The sequence below is a fragment of the Alligator mississippiensis genome, chromosome 4 (assembly GCF_030867095.1).
Source record: "Alligator mississippiensis isolate rAllMis1 chromosome 4, rAllMis1, whole genome shotgun sequence".
Lineage (NCBI taxonomy): Eukaryota > Metazoa > Chordata > Crocodylia > Alligatoridae > Alligator > Alligator mississippiensis.
In genome coordinates this window covers 144,275,606-144,292,014 of record NC_081827.1, presented here as the reverse complement: position 1 = coordinate 144,292,014, position 16,409 = coordinate 144,275,606, and the positions used below count along the sequence as shown (strand labels likewise).

The window sequence follows — 16,409 nt, the reverse complement described above, 5'->3', positions numbered from 1 at the left end:
TCCTGTTTGAATCATACACCCTGCACATGGAGACCATCCATATGTACTCCCACTTAGTGGAAACAGGGCATCTGTCAATTCAGCTATGGAGTAGTAGAAGTGAAGAAGTTACAGGCACTCTCCAAACATTCGTCAGATCTTTACAGCATTTCAGGGACAAGTTTGGGTTGGGGAAAAACACATTCAGAGACAGCAGATGTTGGTCCAGCATACCCCCATCTTAACCAGACTTGCAGGTTCTGATGGCAGTAGCAGGAAGACACATGAAACCATATAAACTGCAGGGTGAGAAGATCCTACTGTGCTAGTAGGGTTAGACCTCAATTGCATGATCTGGTTGCTTACATCCTGGAGTACAGGTAACCTTGATAAGCGAGAGAGATTCAACTTCTAAACATTTCCTTTCAAGCACAAGTTCCTGGAACAGGCAATGTGTGTACCAAATGGCACCAAAAAGCTGACTGAGGGATGAACCTCCATTTTAACCAATCAGTTGTCCAGACGGGGTATAATGCACATTTCTCTTCTTGTGCTGCCACAATCATTAGCTGCACTATGGAGGATATTCAAAGAAGTGTTAACCTACCATGAAGCTTGTGCATCTTCTGTGTGCTGGTTGAAACAAGTAAGTGTGAATGTGCATCTTGAAGGTGGAAACATGACTCGGTCCAAGCCATAAAGGCCACTACTGAAGGGAGTGGAAACTAGCTGAGATTCAGGAGGCACATGAATGTGTCGAATCTCATGACAGGTCAACATTCTCCTTTCTTTTCTGAAATCAATCCATGCTGGTGGGATCCACCAGCATGAAGTAGTGCTACCGTAAGTGGTGTCTGCTAAACGGCTCTAGGCAGACTCAAGAGTGCTTTTTTATGTTAGGCCAGCCTTCCCCACAGCAGTAGAATGGAGACTATCCAGTTTGTAGATTATTTCCTTGACCTTTTTCATAGGTTCTGCAGAACCACTGGACACACTTAGCTGAACTTAAACATGGGTTTGCTCTTCACCAGAACATAGCACTGAACTAAATTTGGAGTCCCCCTGCACAAAAGGTGGACGGCTGCTTCAAGATTTGAAACTGAAATAGGGTAACTGGAACTAAGGGATGAGGTCAACTTACGCTACGAGGTGGTCCACGACGCCGGCCATAATAGCCACGTCGGTAACGACGTCGGTCTGCAGCATAGCGGCTGCCTTCTACAGGGACCCCATCTGGACCGGTCACATTAGCTGCTTCTGCACCCTGGGAGCAAAATAATAAACAAAGTAATGAGGAACACGAGAGAGCAAGAACCCAATGCATAGTGCACAGACAGAGACAAGATGGCAAGGTAAGGAAGGGAGCAATTTGCTTTTGTAACTGCCATGTAAAACCAAGAAGAGCTTGGTTTTTCTTCCCTCCTAAATAGCATGGGTTTCTCTGTTGGTAATTATCTTTCATTTCCTTACAATTCCCATGTGGCAAGACTGTATAAGCCCTGGCATTCTCAACCTCACTGGCAGAAAGAAATTCCTGAATTGTAGAGTTCAGAGGCCAACAGCAAAATGAACAGGAGGGAAAACCCAAGAGAAATTGAATTCATCAAAAATAGTAGGGGTTTGGGGGTTTTTTTTATTTTCTTTCCAAATATGTGCACAGCTTAACTAACTGACACCTAGGATGGAACATAAGAACCTACTAACATTTAAAGCAAGAGGAAGTCAAAGATGTGGTAATACATACCTACAGTCCTCCTATTAAAGTAACTAGGAGAAAAAAAAAATATAGCCATTTACCCACATTTAAAGAGAGAGCCCCCACAGCCGTGCATATCCATGTGTTTATCCAACACTCACCTTCTCTCCTTCAACCACGTCAAATTCTACAGTCTCTCCGTCGCCAACACTGCGCAGATATTTCCGTGGGTTGTTCTTCTTGATTGCAGTCTTAACAAAAAAAGAAAGACACAAAATACTGTTATTAGCCAGGTTGAAAGCCACAGGTGAAACGCAACAGAAGTTACATATTCCTAGAGTATTGCACTGAAGAAGGGTTCAAGGGAACTGGATAGAGGCAAAGGCAACAGACCCTCTGTACTCAACTTATCCACAATCTCATGCACTGCTTGCCATCTGCTTTATTCAAACACACCACCAGACAGATAAAGAGCCGCTTATCATCCCAGCATCTCACCTCCTCACAAACACTGATAGATTTTACCCTTCCTGACACCTTGGGAGGCATCATTCCCATTTGGGCAACAGGTTCACTTAGCCAAAACACGTAGAAAGTCAATTTTAGCTATTGCTTCCCAGCTCTGGAACTTCCTCGGCCTCAAGGCCAGCCAGGGCCTATCCTGGCTTGGCCGTCTTTCAAAAGTAATGTAGGACCTTTTTATTTGGGCAGATTTAGCAGGTAGAGTTAAGCTTAGGTATTTTAGGGAAGAATTTTTTTTATTTTACCCATTTTGTGACTTTGATTTTAAGCTACCCTGAGCCTTTTTAAAGAAGGTGGCATTAAAGAGAAAAAGAAAGAGTCACTACATTTTACACAGAGAATGGAGGCAATAGGTAGACTATTCACCTGAAGATACACTATGCCTGTGTCAAAGCTAGGAACTGAGCTCTTATTTCTGGAGTCCCAGCTGAGTCTAACATTAAATTAGTGGTTCTAACCTTATAGGTTCTCTACCAGAGGCTATGTCACCTTGTAAAAAGCATGCAGTCTACATCCTTCACTACACTGCTTAGAGGACCAACATACCAGCTCAATCTTCATTAACACCAAGATTCATTTTTAGAGCATCAGGGTACCCCACTTAGTAAGTAGAACCCTCCCTAACCCCAGCATAAAGAATTTGGCTCAAGGTGAATTTATTCAACTTCTTCATCCCTGTTGTATGACAGCTGCACAAGGTTGAGTATTTGCTAGGCAGCAGTGTTGGTGGTAGCAGCAGCAGCACCTAATTTCACTGGTTCCCTCAGTAGGTCCTGCTTCCTTCCCTCCCTATTAGCTGTTTGGGCTATTCCTTCACTTTCTCATTTGTGATGTGTATACCAGTGTCTTTCCTGCTTGGTGCAGGGGGCTGGACCCAATGATCTTCAAGGTCCCTTCCAGGTTTACAATCTATGAATTACCACACTGCGTGTTCTTACTCCACGACCCTTTTTTGACTAGATGGGGAAGAAAAAGCTGAGACCAGTGGTTTTTGTGATGGGTATGACAATTATTAATGCTGAATCTGGATCAGTCACCACAATGAGATTTTATTTATTATTTGTTTAAACCACAGAGCAGAAAGGGTATTGCCACATAAGGATCTGCATGTCCACATAAGGATCTGTTCAGGCGGCACAGCCAATGAGGAAGAAAAAGAAAGAAAAGGAGGAGTCATCAGAAGAAGGATCATTAAGAAACACCAGAGCAAGAAGCCTTAATTGCTCCAGCCTTCTCTCCTACTTAGCACCCAAGAACAATTTGAACAGCATAAAAGAACCCACTCAGACTCACAGGAGCATGTATTTGAGCTTACTAGGAGAAACAGATAGTTTCTGTTCCTAAAACTCAACAGGGAAGCTTATCTTACATTTCAATCTAAGATAAGCAGAGGGTAAGATTCAGGCTAGACATCAGGAGGTGCTACTTCACTGTCAGGGCAGCTAGGATCTGGAACCAACTTCCAAGAGAAGTGGTGCTGGCTCCTACCCTGGGGGTCTTTAAGAAGCGGCTAGATGAACACCTTACCAGGGTCATTTAACCCCAGTACTCTTTCCTGCCATGGCAGGGGGTCAGACTTGATGATCTGCTCAGGTCCCTTCCGACCCTACCAACTATGAAACGATAAGTTTGATTAGGAGAAAAGTACATTTACAAGCATTTCTAAAACCCAATTTACCCTAACATTTTCTTCCAGTTATTCAATAAGTGCACTTTGCTTTATGCCTTGTATCACTGATCCCCAAAGACAAATGCATGGAAACCAAAACCCAGTTGGACATGAAGGGTAACGCACAATGTACAGGGCAATGTGTTTACATCCCAATTTAAGTGCAGTGAAGAGGTACAGGCAGGAGGCCCAAAGATGAGACAAAGATGCTTTCCCAGACCAGAAAGGAAACAAACACAGGTAACACATGTACTGGGGTATCTTTAGATTCTGTGCAGACAACGCAGACACAGGCAAAATGGAAGCTTGGCTGAAATCTACCAATGGCTAGTACTGCCATCCATTAAAGCAGCTGGAGCCTAGAGTCAGTCTTCCAATAAAAGACTGATCAGTTCTGAAGAGATGAACCCACTTGAGAGGGATTCTAGGATATGGTTGCCTCCAAGAGCCTGTTCTGTGTTCCCTACATAGGAATATACAGTTGAGATGTGCAAAACATTTCCTATAAAACAACAAACTATGCAGAACTTTGGATTAGTTCCAATACCAAAGTCCACAATACGTTCACCGAAAGGTTTAACCAAAGCAGTTCTTAAGAGCAGGTATAAAGCCCACAGCTACTGAAGTCAATGGACCTTTTGTCACATTGTAAATTTAGCTGAATCAAGTGCAGCATTAGTCAAGTCTTTCAAATCTTCAAATGAAAAGCTCTAGTGTCAAGTAATAATGCTGACAAATCTAGACATACTTTAGAGCAAAAGCTAGAATAATTAGCTTTTTGCCTCTAACTCATTGTTTTTCATTTTGCAGTCTTGCTGAAAAGTGACACTAGCACTGAAGCTGGATGCCAGAAATCTGTGTTCTGTGACTGACCAGGCTCCTGATGTGATCTCAGTCATGTAACAATCTGCATGTCAGTTGCCATTTGTAAAGGGTCTGTCCCAGGTTTCCCTGCATCAGAGAATGGTGAGGATGAATTTATTCAACTTCAATAAGTACCTAGACACTGTGGCAACAGGATGCAGAAACTGACTGCATAGATTCAAGTGCTCTGCAATTCTCAAGTTTTCAGTTAGCTATATTGGATTTGGAGGCCTCAGATTTCAAGACTCTTCTACAAAGGCAAATACTGAGTTAGGTTTTGGATTGCCTTCCTGGATTTATTCACCAAGGCGCCCCCAGGGGTTACAAGAAATAATGGCCACAAGCTAGCAGAGAGCAGATTTAGATTGGACATTAGGAAGAACTTCTTCACAGTTCGAGTGGCCAAGGTCTGGAACGGGCTCCCAAGGGAGGTGGTGCTCTCCCCTACCCTGGGGGTCTTCAAGAGGAGGTTAGATAGGCATCTAGCTGGGGTCATCTAGACCCAGCACTCTTTTCTGCCTATGCAGGGGGTCAGACTCGATGATCTATTGAGGTCCCTTCTGACCCTAACATCTATGAATCTATGATTCCTCTGAACCTGCAGATGCTGTCATGGGAGGGGGAAGAGAATAGAGAAATACTTCACAATACTTCCTGACAGCAGCCTCTAAAAACCTGAGGAAAGAGGGGACAAGTCTTTCCAAACACCCATCCCACAGCATTTGCAGACTACCAGTGAGGACAGCACATTAGCTAACAATAGGTATGAATACACACTGAGCCTCAGCTCCTGAAGCTATCATAGGAATTAAACTAGGCCAGGTACTGAACAGTCGAAATAGTTTCCCTTTTAAAACAGAAGGGAAGAAAGGATGCCCACAAAAATATAGCCAATTAAGTTTATTTGGAAACATTACTTTGTGCAATCTCTTTCAATTCAGCCATGTAAGGTTACTTTGCACATACAAGAGACAACTACAGGCATTTTTACAGGCACTCTGGGATGTGGAGCCAGGCACTTTAATTAGCGAGCTGTGCTAATTAAAAGCACCTGCATATCACATGCATCAGCATCCTCACACTGAAAAAATGGCGGTGGGGCACTTTGAACTGAAGCTCAAAAGCGTTTTATTTCAAAGCGCCCCACTGTCATTTTTTCAGCAATGTTGATACACGTGACGTGGAAGGCTGCCGAAGTGTGTCAATTTCTGTGCTCCAGAAGACTCAATTAAACCAAGTCTACTCCAGTGTGCTGGATTTCTCTACATGTGTATAGGAACCCTATGTTTCAGAGGTAGTGAGCTTTGCGTATTGGAATGTCAAAATATCATGCCCGTGCATCTTAGTACATAAGCATTACACAGAACAGTATTTGGGACACCATCTGTAATGTTTTTCCAGGAACATGGGGCACAATAAACTTTTATTCAGACAGTTAAGACCCACATGGCAGAATGTTTATGAAGAACAATTAATAACTTAAGATAGGTGTAGTTTGCCCAAATAAATAGCAGAAGGAAGAGAAGTAAATTCCAAGGAAAAAGAGAAGTTACAGATGCTAAAGAGGTTGCAGCTGCTGAAGTTAAGTTTTAGGAGAAAGATGAAAACCACTTTCAGCAATGCATTCCACTAGAGAAAAAAGCCATCACCTCCCAATGGTGATGCGAGTGCACTGTTGCTTGGATCATTATAAATGGAAGCAATAATGCATTACAGCACACCTCCACTTACCCACTGAGTGGGTACAGGGACCAGGAGTTTCCAAGTCTCTTTCTATGCCCAGATGTCCCCATTCCACAATCTGGACCCTCTGCAAGGCTGGAAGAGTGAGAACGAAGCAACCATGCATGTGCTAAAGAGGGAGTGCAGATTAAAATGCTTCTAAATATAAACAGCATCCAACAGCCACATAAGAGTTAACCCCTTTTCTGATCATGAGATCTGCCTGCTCCCCTCCCAACATGCGTGAGGGAAGGGAAAAGAGAGGATCTGTTCAACTAGGTCAACCTTATTCTAAAGAGATTAGATGTGTAATCCAGCCCCACCCCCACACTCCCAGCTACAGAGGCAGGGGGAGGAGTCAGCAGCAGCAAACAACAGTCACAAACCAGAGGAGGGGGGTGGTTCAGGACAGGATGTTTGTATACATGATTGATTTGCTTTTCTAACTGCCACTCCCTACCCAAAAGTTCCCTTCTGCTCATTTCGGCAGGCCCCAATTTGCCCAGCTGAGTCACTGTACTGCCCGGAGGGGAGCAGCACTCTTGCCTACCTTTTATAAATTCAACAGGGTCCAACTTGCTTCGTGTTTGGGTGGGAACCCTTATATGAAGAGAAACCAGACTAGTGAAGTCAGATCACCACTCCACAGACTGACGCTGTCAGACAGTGCCCAAGCCTTCAGACACTATCCGGTACAGGCTCCTGATAGGATAGTTGAACAAAGCCAGAAGGGAACAGGGGCATACATTTGGAGCACCTGGTCTTGGACACTCCATAGGGGACAGCCACCATGGTCCCATTATTATTTGGTTCAGTATCTCAATTTAATCCCAGTGTGTACTGGCATTTAAGATATTAGGTTTCACTTGCTAAGGAAGTTGAGTCTTCTAGTGCCACAACCAATCACTTTGTCCTTGCAGGGTGCTATGGAAGGACAAACAATTTATTACTCATTCATGCAAACTGTGGAGCTTTTGCAGAAGGTATGGGAAGGAGCCCTAGAGCCTCCCGCCTTCCCTAAAGGGCAGGGGGAAACAGATTACAGCAAGGGTAAAAAGGAAGCATAGACATTCTGCAACAAAACTTCATGAAATCTTTACCTTTAAAGAACCTCTGCAGCCTGCTCTTCACCCACCATCCTTTAGATAATCAAAGGTATTGATTCTCATGCTGATACTGAAACCACTGACAGCCCATTTGAGAAGGATCTCATTTTTTCCCCCTCAAGCCACTGCAAGTACCTTCCAAGGCCTCCATACTGTCCTCCTTAAAAATCAATTTCCCTACCATGACACCTACAAGAGGATCCTCAATGACAAGGTAGATGACTTACTGCCATTACCTTTTCCATCTATTTTTTCATTGTTTATCCATTAGCTTGCTGCTGTTAGTCAGCTACCAACCGCAGTTGGGGAGGAGACAGAAGCTGAGGACGGACAGGATTGCATTGAGTATCTGCCCCAAACTAATGCATTATGAACAAGCAGTGCACAAGATAGCTGTGGTGTTCATAGTAAACACAGGAGTTTAAAGGTCTCCCCACACCCTATTAACACCACCAGAGAATTCTGATACTAATTCCAACTGCCCTTGCCCAGAGAACAGTCGCATCAGGTTATCACGGAGTCATGTCACCATGGGCACCAAATTATATATGCATGGACACCTCCATTGTCTAGCATGCTGACTGTGCCTGCCTCCCTCCACTCTCTCTCTCTCTCACAGCTAGCTTGCACAGAGAGTAAGAGGCTCCTGGTTTCAGGCACCTCTGCTTTTACTGCATAAGGCCCCAGGCTCTACTCCAGAAGCTAACTCTTGAGGGGACATTTGCACACCTGCAGATCTCAACCATGCTTCCCATAACAGGGGCAGCACAGACTATTTTGATAAACATGCCAAATTCAGATGTTAGCTGGCTTTCCTGTTACAGTGGCAGAAACAGCTTCCTCAACTCCCACTTTCACTGACTGGAGAACAAGGGTCTCAAGTCATGGGGAGACACCTGAGAAATGACAACCTGCTGATGGGCTTGAGCACCATGTGTCCCAGCAGTCTACTTGGTGACCACCCCTTGCCCATTCGCACCTGCTGCATTGCCCCCCCTTGTTCCTAACTGTAGCTGTCTCATGTAGCAATAGCCGATAGCAGGCAAGCTGGGCAGAAGCCAGACTGGATCATTTTCTCTCAATAAACAACAAGGCAGGCAGGAAGGCAGAAAGTCAGCAGGGCCAATGGAAGAACAAGGACAGAGTATGTGAGAAAAGGGAACTAGTGCAGAAAGGAGGGGGCACAGAGTTTCCATTTCATTTTACTTTGAACCAAACAAACTAGTCCCTCTGCAAACTGAGCATTTACCCTGCTGCAGAACAAGCTTTTCTCCCCTTTCTAAAAGGACAGTGGACAAGAAACAGAAGGAAGCAACAGAGACACACAGCATCTGTAGTCATTATACAGAGGAAGGTAACAGACCTCAGTGCAGGTCAGCCACTCAAGCATCCAGAGCAGGGCTCTCCAGCTTCTAAGTGACAGGGGCAGCACACCACATGGGCTACATCAGTGGGGACGCCTACAGTTGTTGCTGCTGCATGGGCATCACACCCAGCCTCACACTCAGCACTGCAGGGTGTGCCAGCCAGGTGGAAGCCTTGGGGGGGGGGGGGGGGCCCTCATAAATTAACCCCTTGTGATACTTTGCCTGCCGTTTCTTGTCCCATCTGCTGCTATACTTCCTGCTCCCTCCCCAAATCTGCCACATACTGCACCCAGAGTCTGAGCATGCCACTGATCAAGAATATGGACCTAGGTGTACTGCAGAAGACTCTCTTCAGGATGAACAAGGACAGGTATGGGCAGTTTGAATGGCCCATCTGACAGCCTTATAGACAGTTGGCTCAGACAGATATGGGCCCACGTGGAGATTCTGGGTAGAACCAGGACATAAACATGCGTTTTTGTACAGTCAGTTGTCTCACTCACCTGATGAACAAACACATCCTCTTTGGTATCATTTCTGTGGAAAGTGTGAAGACAGAGAAAAAATGTCATCATAAAACTACTTCTTAAGTCTGTCATTTTATAGCAGGGTCCCTGGGGTTTGCCCAATCAGCCCCTCCCATCCTCCACTTAATCAAGGAGCAGAGCCTGGGAACAGCCATCCAAGAGACTCCAATGGGAACATACCACCAGGATCCCATGTGCAGTATAAGCCTATGCCATCCCTCCAGACGGACCACGCTGCAAATTCCCTTTGTAGCATTTCCCTGCCAGCAAGGGATTTTCCACCTTCCCCAGGGACCCCCTTTAATCCATGGGCAAATATCCAGGGTTTAGTTTAACATAGGCAGCCAGTCTATTTAATTCTCCTTCCTCCAATCCCATCTTCCCCACCCCACCGTGGCCTGCAACCTGAGCTCCTAACACGTTGTCCCAGAGGTCAAGCAAGACTGTCAACAGGACTAGGCACAGCTGTTAAGAAGGCTCTCCTTTCACTGAAACCCAAAACAACCTAGGATAGGAGGGATTAGGAATGCTCACAGAGAGGGGGAAGAGCCAGACATGAAAGAGAGAATAAACTTATTAGGACAGTCTAGACGATCTTCTAGCCACTGCAGGATTTTGCATGCAACTGATCTACCTTCGTCAGATTGAGCACTCACTTTGTATCTAACAGATGCACTCAGACTGAAGCTGGACCCGCCCCCAACACCACTAAAGGCCAACCCTTCTATTTCACTTGCACCAATGCTTGCTTGTGAAAAGGTGCAAGGGTAACAGACCTCATTTTGACAGTCAAGGGGTCCAAACGACCTTGCCCCCTTCTCCCCAATATGTTTCTCCTTAAAATTGTTACACTTCAGAGAGTGTGAGCCAAGAACTAACAGGTATCAGAAGGTCCCTTATGAATGGATTATTCTGTAATTGTTCACTATAGCTTTCTTAGATGTTCTTTTAGGTAACTTAGCAATGGCTACTGTCAACCAAAAAAAACCCAAAAAACTAAAAAAAACCTAAAAAAAACCAACCCTGAACAAGGACAACTCCTGGCTCAAGTTCCCTTTGTTCTTTGGGAACCTAAGAGTCAAGCCTCCTTTATTTATTCAATATTTGACATGCCCATGTAAACCAGTTCAAGATGGGGCAGAAGTAGTGAACATGAAGGAAGGGGGAGAAAAAGATTAAATGGTGAAAATTCTGATGACTTCATGTAGATGTTTGTCCCACTGGACTAAGATGGAGCAAAAGATGACTTCACTAAAACAGCATAGCAGGATATTCACCACCTCACAAGAACTACAGGGAAAATATTAAGTCTTTCATCTTTAGGTTATCATCTGCCTCTAAACCATTAGTCTCCCAGTTCCGCAGAAGACTGGAAGTTGGGCTTAAACAGAAGGCTCTGTATCCACATATATCAATTATTCCCATGATTCAAATTATTCTTATTGCAAGTCAGCCAACCCCTGTTGACCTGGGGCTGAACTTCAGATAAATGACTTACAAGTAAAAGGAAACAGGATATGGAACAAATTCCCCCTAGCAATCCAGTCCACTGCAATGTAATACTGTTTCCAAATGGGAGACTTTGTATCCCATTCTCTAGTGTCCCTGAACTAATCCCATTGACCATAAACTGCTGTGATGGGAGAAGGTTACTATTTTTAAACCTTTGCATCAGAAAGCACATCTTTCAAAACCACATTATAGAACATAAAAACTAATTAAAAAAAAAAAATCAAATCAATGAAGCTTTAGTAAACAGGTTTTTAATGTCTAAAGGTTCAAGTCTACAAAGCTCCTTTGCCCACCTCTTATCCACCCCCTACACCTTCAAAAGTTTGAAAAGGTTTGGTAGATTCCTCCCACATACATCCATCATCTCTGCTTTCTACTCCAAAATCTTGCCAAGTATGAAGGTGTTAAAACAGAAATACTACAGTGGAGGCTGAACTTGTATTTTCAAACCCAGGAGGGAATAAGAAATACCAAGTGATTCAGAAAGCCCCTGTCCCCCTGAGGTTCCAAAACAGGTTTTACAGGCTGAAGAAGTAGCCCCACTAAACAATTTTTTGAGTTTCATTTAGGTAACTCGCCACAGACAGACAAGGTTCTTTGGGTGAATCTGATCTCTTTTATTAAACCAACTTAAATAATAATAAAAGAGATCAGATTCACCCAAAGAACCTTGTCTGCCTGTGTCCTTGGACCAACACGGCTACAAACTACACCCCAGTAACTCGCCACAGCACTCACACCTTTTGAGGTTCCTCCACTGCTAGAGTTGATAGGAGATGAAGGTGCACAATAGGGAAGGCAGAGGCACCAACACATTTTTGGAGATGTACAAATAAGTGATCAACAAACCTGTTGATAAATCCATATCCGTTTCTGACATTGAACCACTTGACAGTGCCAAGAACTTTAGTAGCTGAAAAATAAAATGAACACACACAAGAAGTCAACTTCTAGAACAAACTTCAAGCAGCTTTCTGCACATGACCCATTTTACCATCACTTTATACAGATACTTAGCAACCTGGGCCAACATAAGCTTAGAGCAACCATTACACTCAGGAACAGCCTTCCTTATAATACTTAGATATGTTGTTTTTTCTACCTCCTGTTCAATTATTCTACCAAAGAGAGGGCAAATGAATATCCCCATCTTACAGCTGGGGAAGAGACAGCACGATTTACCAAGTCATGCAGCAAGTCATCAGAGCCAAGGATGGAAGCCAAATCTACTACTTGCCTATCCCATTCAACAGGCTGGAAAGTGCCCCTTATCTGATAGTACAGTCACTACCTATTGCTCCTTTCCCCATGTGTGATCTGTAGGCTGTAGCAAGATGCACACTCATTAAGAGTGTGTCACTTTTTTCCTCTCTCTGCTACCATGTTTGCCATTTAGTAACTGGATAATGTACAGGCAAAGGTGACTCTCCCAGGTCAGCTGGTTAGAAACCCTGCATTTCACCAATGCCATCTTCTTTCTGCTTTCCAAAAACCAGACAGAAGTTAGAAGAGAAGAAAAGAGAAGAAAAGAATGGGTATAATCACATCCACAGGCAGGGGAGAAATCAGTGGAATAGGAAGGAATAAGGTGGTTAACAGGAGCAAAGTGAGAGGGATAGAGTTCCCAGCTAAAATACGAGAACGTCTTTCCTCAACAGCAAAAGCCATCAGACTTGCCTGGAATAATCTCACTAGACAAAGTGACAGAAGCTCCAAGCTAAAAGTGGATCAGGCAAAAGGCCAGAGAAAGCCCTGTTCTGCACCATCTATCCAAGATGTAACTTCATAGGTCTTTTCCTGACTAACTACTTCCTAGCCTCTTGTTTTGTGGCATTTTCCAAGGTCTCACCATTTACCAAGAACTGAACCCGATATTTAGCTCTAAAGCACTCTTGGTGCGAAACGTTTTGCTCCAACCACCATTCTGGTCACAGGCCTTGCTTATTATCTTGCAAGACCCTACTGCTCCATCTTGGATTAACAGGTTTCACTAGCTCCTGCAGCGTGATACATACACTTCCTCAATCAAACAAGCTTGCCAGGCCTTGCTGCAGCATCTCCTCTCAGATCTGTGGGTGTTTCAACCCCTCCTCTCCTCCCAGCCATACAGCCCCCACCCAGGACTTCTGGGTGTTCCCAACAATACCAGAAAGAAATGGACTGATCTTATGTAGTATTTAAGTAAAACACCAAGCTATAGCTTTGGATTTTGGGTGGCAATAATAATTAAAAAAAAAAAAAAACCCCACCAATGCTACACTCTGCCACATCTTTGGAAAGATTTTTTCTACTTCTAAAGTGTTATTTGACCTGCTACCTTAACACAGAAAAGTATTCCCTTCCATATAGGTAATATACAGATAGTTTTAAAATAACAAAATTCAAGATAAACATTACTACTTTAATAAGCTAACAATCACCCATAAGTAATGCATTTCACTAATGTTTAGCTAAATATACCTGTTCCACAGAAAAACAAATAGAACAAGGAATGAATCTGACCAAATCCCTTAACCAGGGACTTAACTAAGCTGCACACTTACTTGGTACAGGGAGACCAGAGTCCCAGTCCCTGCTTCCTAAGCAGTGATGGGTCAATAGAAGGGACAAATAAATGGTGACAGGAGCCAAAACCAGAATCCAGGCTCCCCCCACACCTTACCTTAACCCCTAAGATCTAGCTGCCGTCTCCCTCTTAAGAAGATCCTTCCGGGCCTGCCAAATTATTCCACAACCATCTGCTTAAGACAGTCTCCTACAGGGATACCATTTTGAACCCTACTGTATGGAGCATACACCTTTCTCCACTAGGCTATTAAATGAACAGGGAACACAACAGCAACCACATCCCCACCTTTCAGCTGAACTAAAAAAAGGATTTAGAGGCAGCCACAATGGCGTTTTGCAAGTAACTGATCCAGTCCCCAGGCTTTAGACATGCCCTGAACACACCTACTGAATGGAGCCCCTCAGGAGACTTCAAACACCTCTCTTCCAAGTTTCTGGAAAGCCTGGGGCTTAGAGAAAACTAATGCCTAGCTGCTCTGACCAGAAAAAGTGCAGCTGCAGACAGCTAGAGGAACTTTCAGGCCTAATAAGAAGCATTAAAAACACAAACACACACTTGCTATGGTTAAAGTAGCCACTAAATTAGGATCTTAGTTTCTTAAAGTCTACCCAAGTCCAAAGTCTTTGCTTATATCTGGCCCTGAATATCTACAGGCATAACCAATACATCTCATTGTCTGGGGAAGCTGTAATTATCAACAGGGGGTACCTCCACTTGCACCAAAGAGGAACCCATTTCTAGGGGTGACTACCCTTGCCTTGGCAACAAATCAATCAGAAAGGGACTGATAAGGGCCAACCTATGAAGGAAACTTGTGTAGAGTGGACACCTCTCCCATTAGGAATGGGCTTGAACCCACTCTTCCACTTCAACAAAGCAATGAGGGAGTCTCAAAAGGAGTGACTTCCAGCCAGCACAACTGTGAGGAGGAGGGTGGGGGCAGAACAAAACTAACTGTAAATTTAAAAACTATTCTAGCACCCCAAAAAACTTCTGGGACAATCCTTTTTCTTTAAAGAAAGAGCTTGGGATCACTGGTAACAAGTGAGTACTAATTTTACTTCAATTTTCCAGTTGGGATAAGAGAAGCCTGACCACAAGTCAGAACCTACCTCACTTGGGACTAGGCAAGGTTGTTCCTTTTTGGTCAGAAACTAAGTGTACATATTTACAGAGCCATTAACATGGAAGTGCAAGATTAACAAAAAGAAGCACTTGCTCACAAGGCCATTCTCCAACCAGTACTGTCAATAAGTCACTCCTCACGTTCCTGGCTCAGAAAAATAAAAATGAAATAAAATGGAATGCTAATATTAACAAAGCAGGTTTGCCAACAGAAGTGCTAATTTTGGTGTTAGCCCAGAAGGGGCTTCGGATTTTTGGGGGGGTAGTTTGTAGGAGAAGGTGATAAAAGCAAAAAAGTCATTTTTACTTATTGGAAAGCTTACTCCCAGACAGAAAGAGCTTTCCTTTGCTATTTGGATTCACGCCTTAGCAGTAAGGCAGGGCAGGGCAGGGTAGGGCAGGACAGGGTAGGGTAGGACAATCGTGCTCTTCTTACACCTTCTCCCTGCCCCACACCCTCCTCAGTGGCAGGACAAGACCTCAGCCAGGGCGTGGAGTCTCAACCAGGGTGCTACCTTGAAATCCTTTTAAGGGTGCTGCAGGGTGCCCCACAAGGTTAGCACTATTTGGTGTGCAAACAAGGTACACCCACGGATTTCACATGGGGAACCAGAGCACTGGAAAACAGTGCAGTCGGAGTTCTTTGCAACAGAAGAATTGCTCTATTGTTTATGCCCATAATCAAACAAGTGAAAGCTGGCATTTTCCAAGGGGTACCTAGAGTCTAATGTGAGCAGGAACTACCACTCCAGATGAATCCGACAGGATCGGTAACCTGCAGCCCCGTCCCTTTCCAGGAGCGGGCACCAGCCGGAGAACAGCTCCACTTCCTGCAGGGCTGGCACTGCTGCCTGGTTCCCCGCTCACACTTCACACACAAACAACCCCCCCCCGCCCCGCCCTGCCCTGCCCCGCCCCGCCATGCCACAAGGCAGCACCCAGGGCACCCGCACAGCTTTCAGAGCCGCCCTGGGGGCTGCGCTCCCGGCCACCGAGTCTGTCCTAACTTAAGTGCCCAGCTGCCCCACAAGGACCCGGGGGCTGGGCACAGGGGGGCTCAGAAACCAAGCGGCCAAGAGCCCAACGGGGCGGGACCGAGCTGCCCCTGGCCCAGCACGAGGTGCTCGTGCGCGCTGCTGGCCCAGCAGGGGTGAAGCCCCGCGATGCTCCGGCCCGGCCCTCCCGAGGGGGCCCGGAGTCGCCCCCGGGGGAGGGAGGGAGAGAGGTCCCACAGCGCAGGGAACCTGCACCCCCCCCCCCGCCCGGCCCGGCCCGGCCCGGCCCGGCCCGGCCCGGCCCGGCCGCACGTGGCGCTCAGGCGGCGCGGCCTCACCCAGCACTTTCTTCTCGGTGTCGGCGGCGGGGCCCGGGGCGGCGGCGGCCGCGTCTCCACTAGCGCTGCTGCTGCTGCTGCTGCTACTGGCGGGGGGCGCCGGGGCGGGCTTGGGCTTGGCGTCCGCGGCCGGAGCTGGGGCCAGGGCCAGAGCCAGAGCCGGGGCCGCCCCGGTGGGGCTGGTGGCGCTGGGGGCCGGGGCCGAGGCCGCGGCCGGCGCGGGGTCGGTGGTGTCGGGCGCGTCGCTCATGTCGCGCGGGCGGGTGGGGCTGGTGGCGGCGGCGGCGTGGGGTGCTGGGCGCGGCCGGGTGTGCGCTCGCGCCGGGCTCCGCCGGGTCTTACTGCCCCCAAAATGGCCCCGCCGAAGTTTTTAACCCGCGGGGGGGGGGGGGAAGCGCGGGCGGGGGGGCGGGGCCGC

The 16,409-nt window shown here is 46.1% G+C and overlaps 1 protein-coding gene across 1 annotated transcript in view; it reads right to left on the bottom strand.

Moving 5' to 3' along the window:
• Window positions 1–16,318, bottom strand: part of YBX3 (Y-box binding protein 3) — a 32,766-nt gene extending 16,448 nt beyond the window's left edge. Inside the window, exons 1-5 of the mRNA XM_059726732.1 lie at window positions 15,992–16,318; window positions 11,814–11,877; window positions 9,429–9,462; window positions 1,837–1,926; window positions 1,121–1,243 (exon numbers count right to left, since the gene is read on the bottom strand). Coding sequence (XP_059582715.1) covers window positions 1,121–1,243; window positions 1,837–1,926; window positions 9,429–9,462; window positions 11,814–11,877; window positions 15,992–16,241 — 561 coding nt within the window. The 5' untranslated portion in view covers window positions 16,242–16,318. The remainder of the gene's footprint in view (window positions 1–1,120; window positions 1,244–1,836; window positions 1,927–9,428; window positions 9,463–11,813; window positions 11,878–15,991) is intronic.
• Window positions 16,319–16,409: the final 91 nt, after the last annotated feature.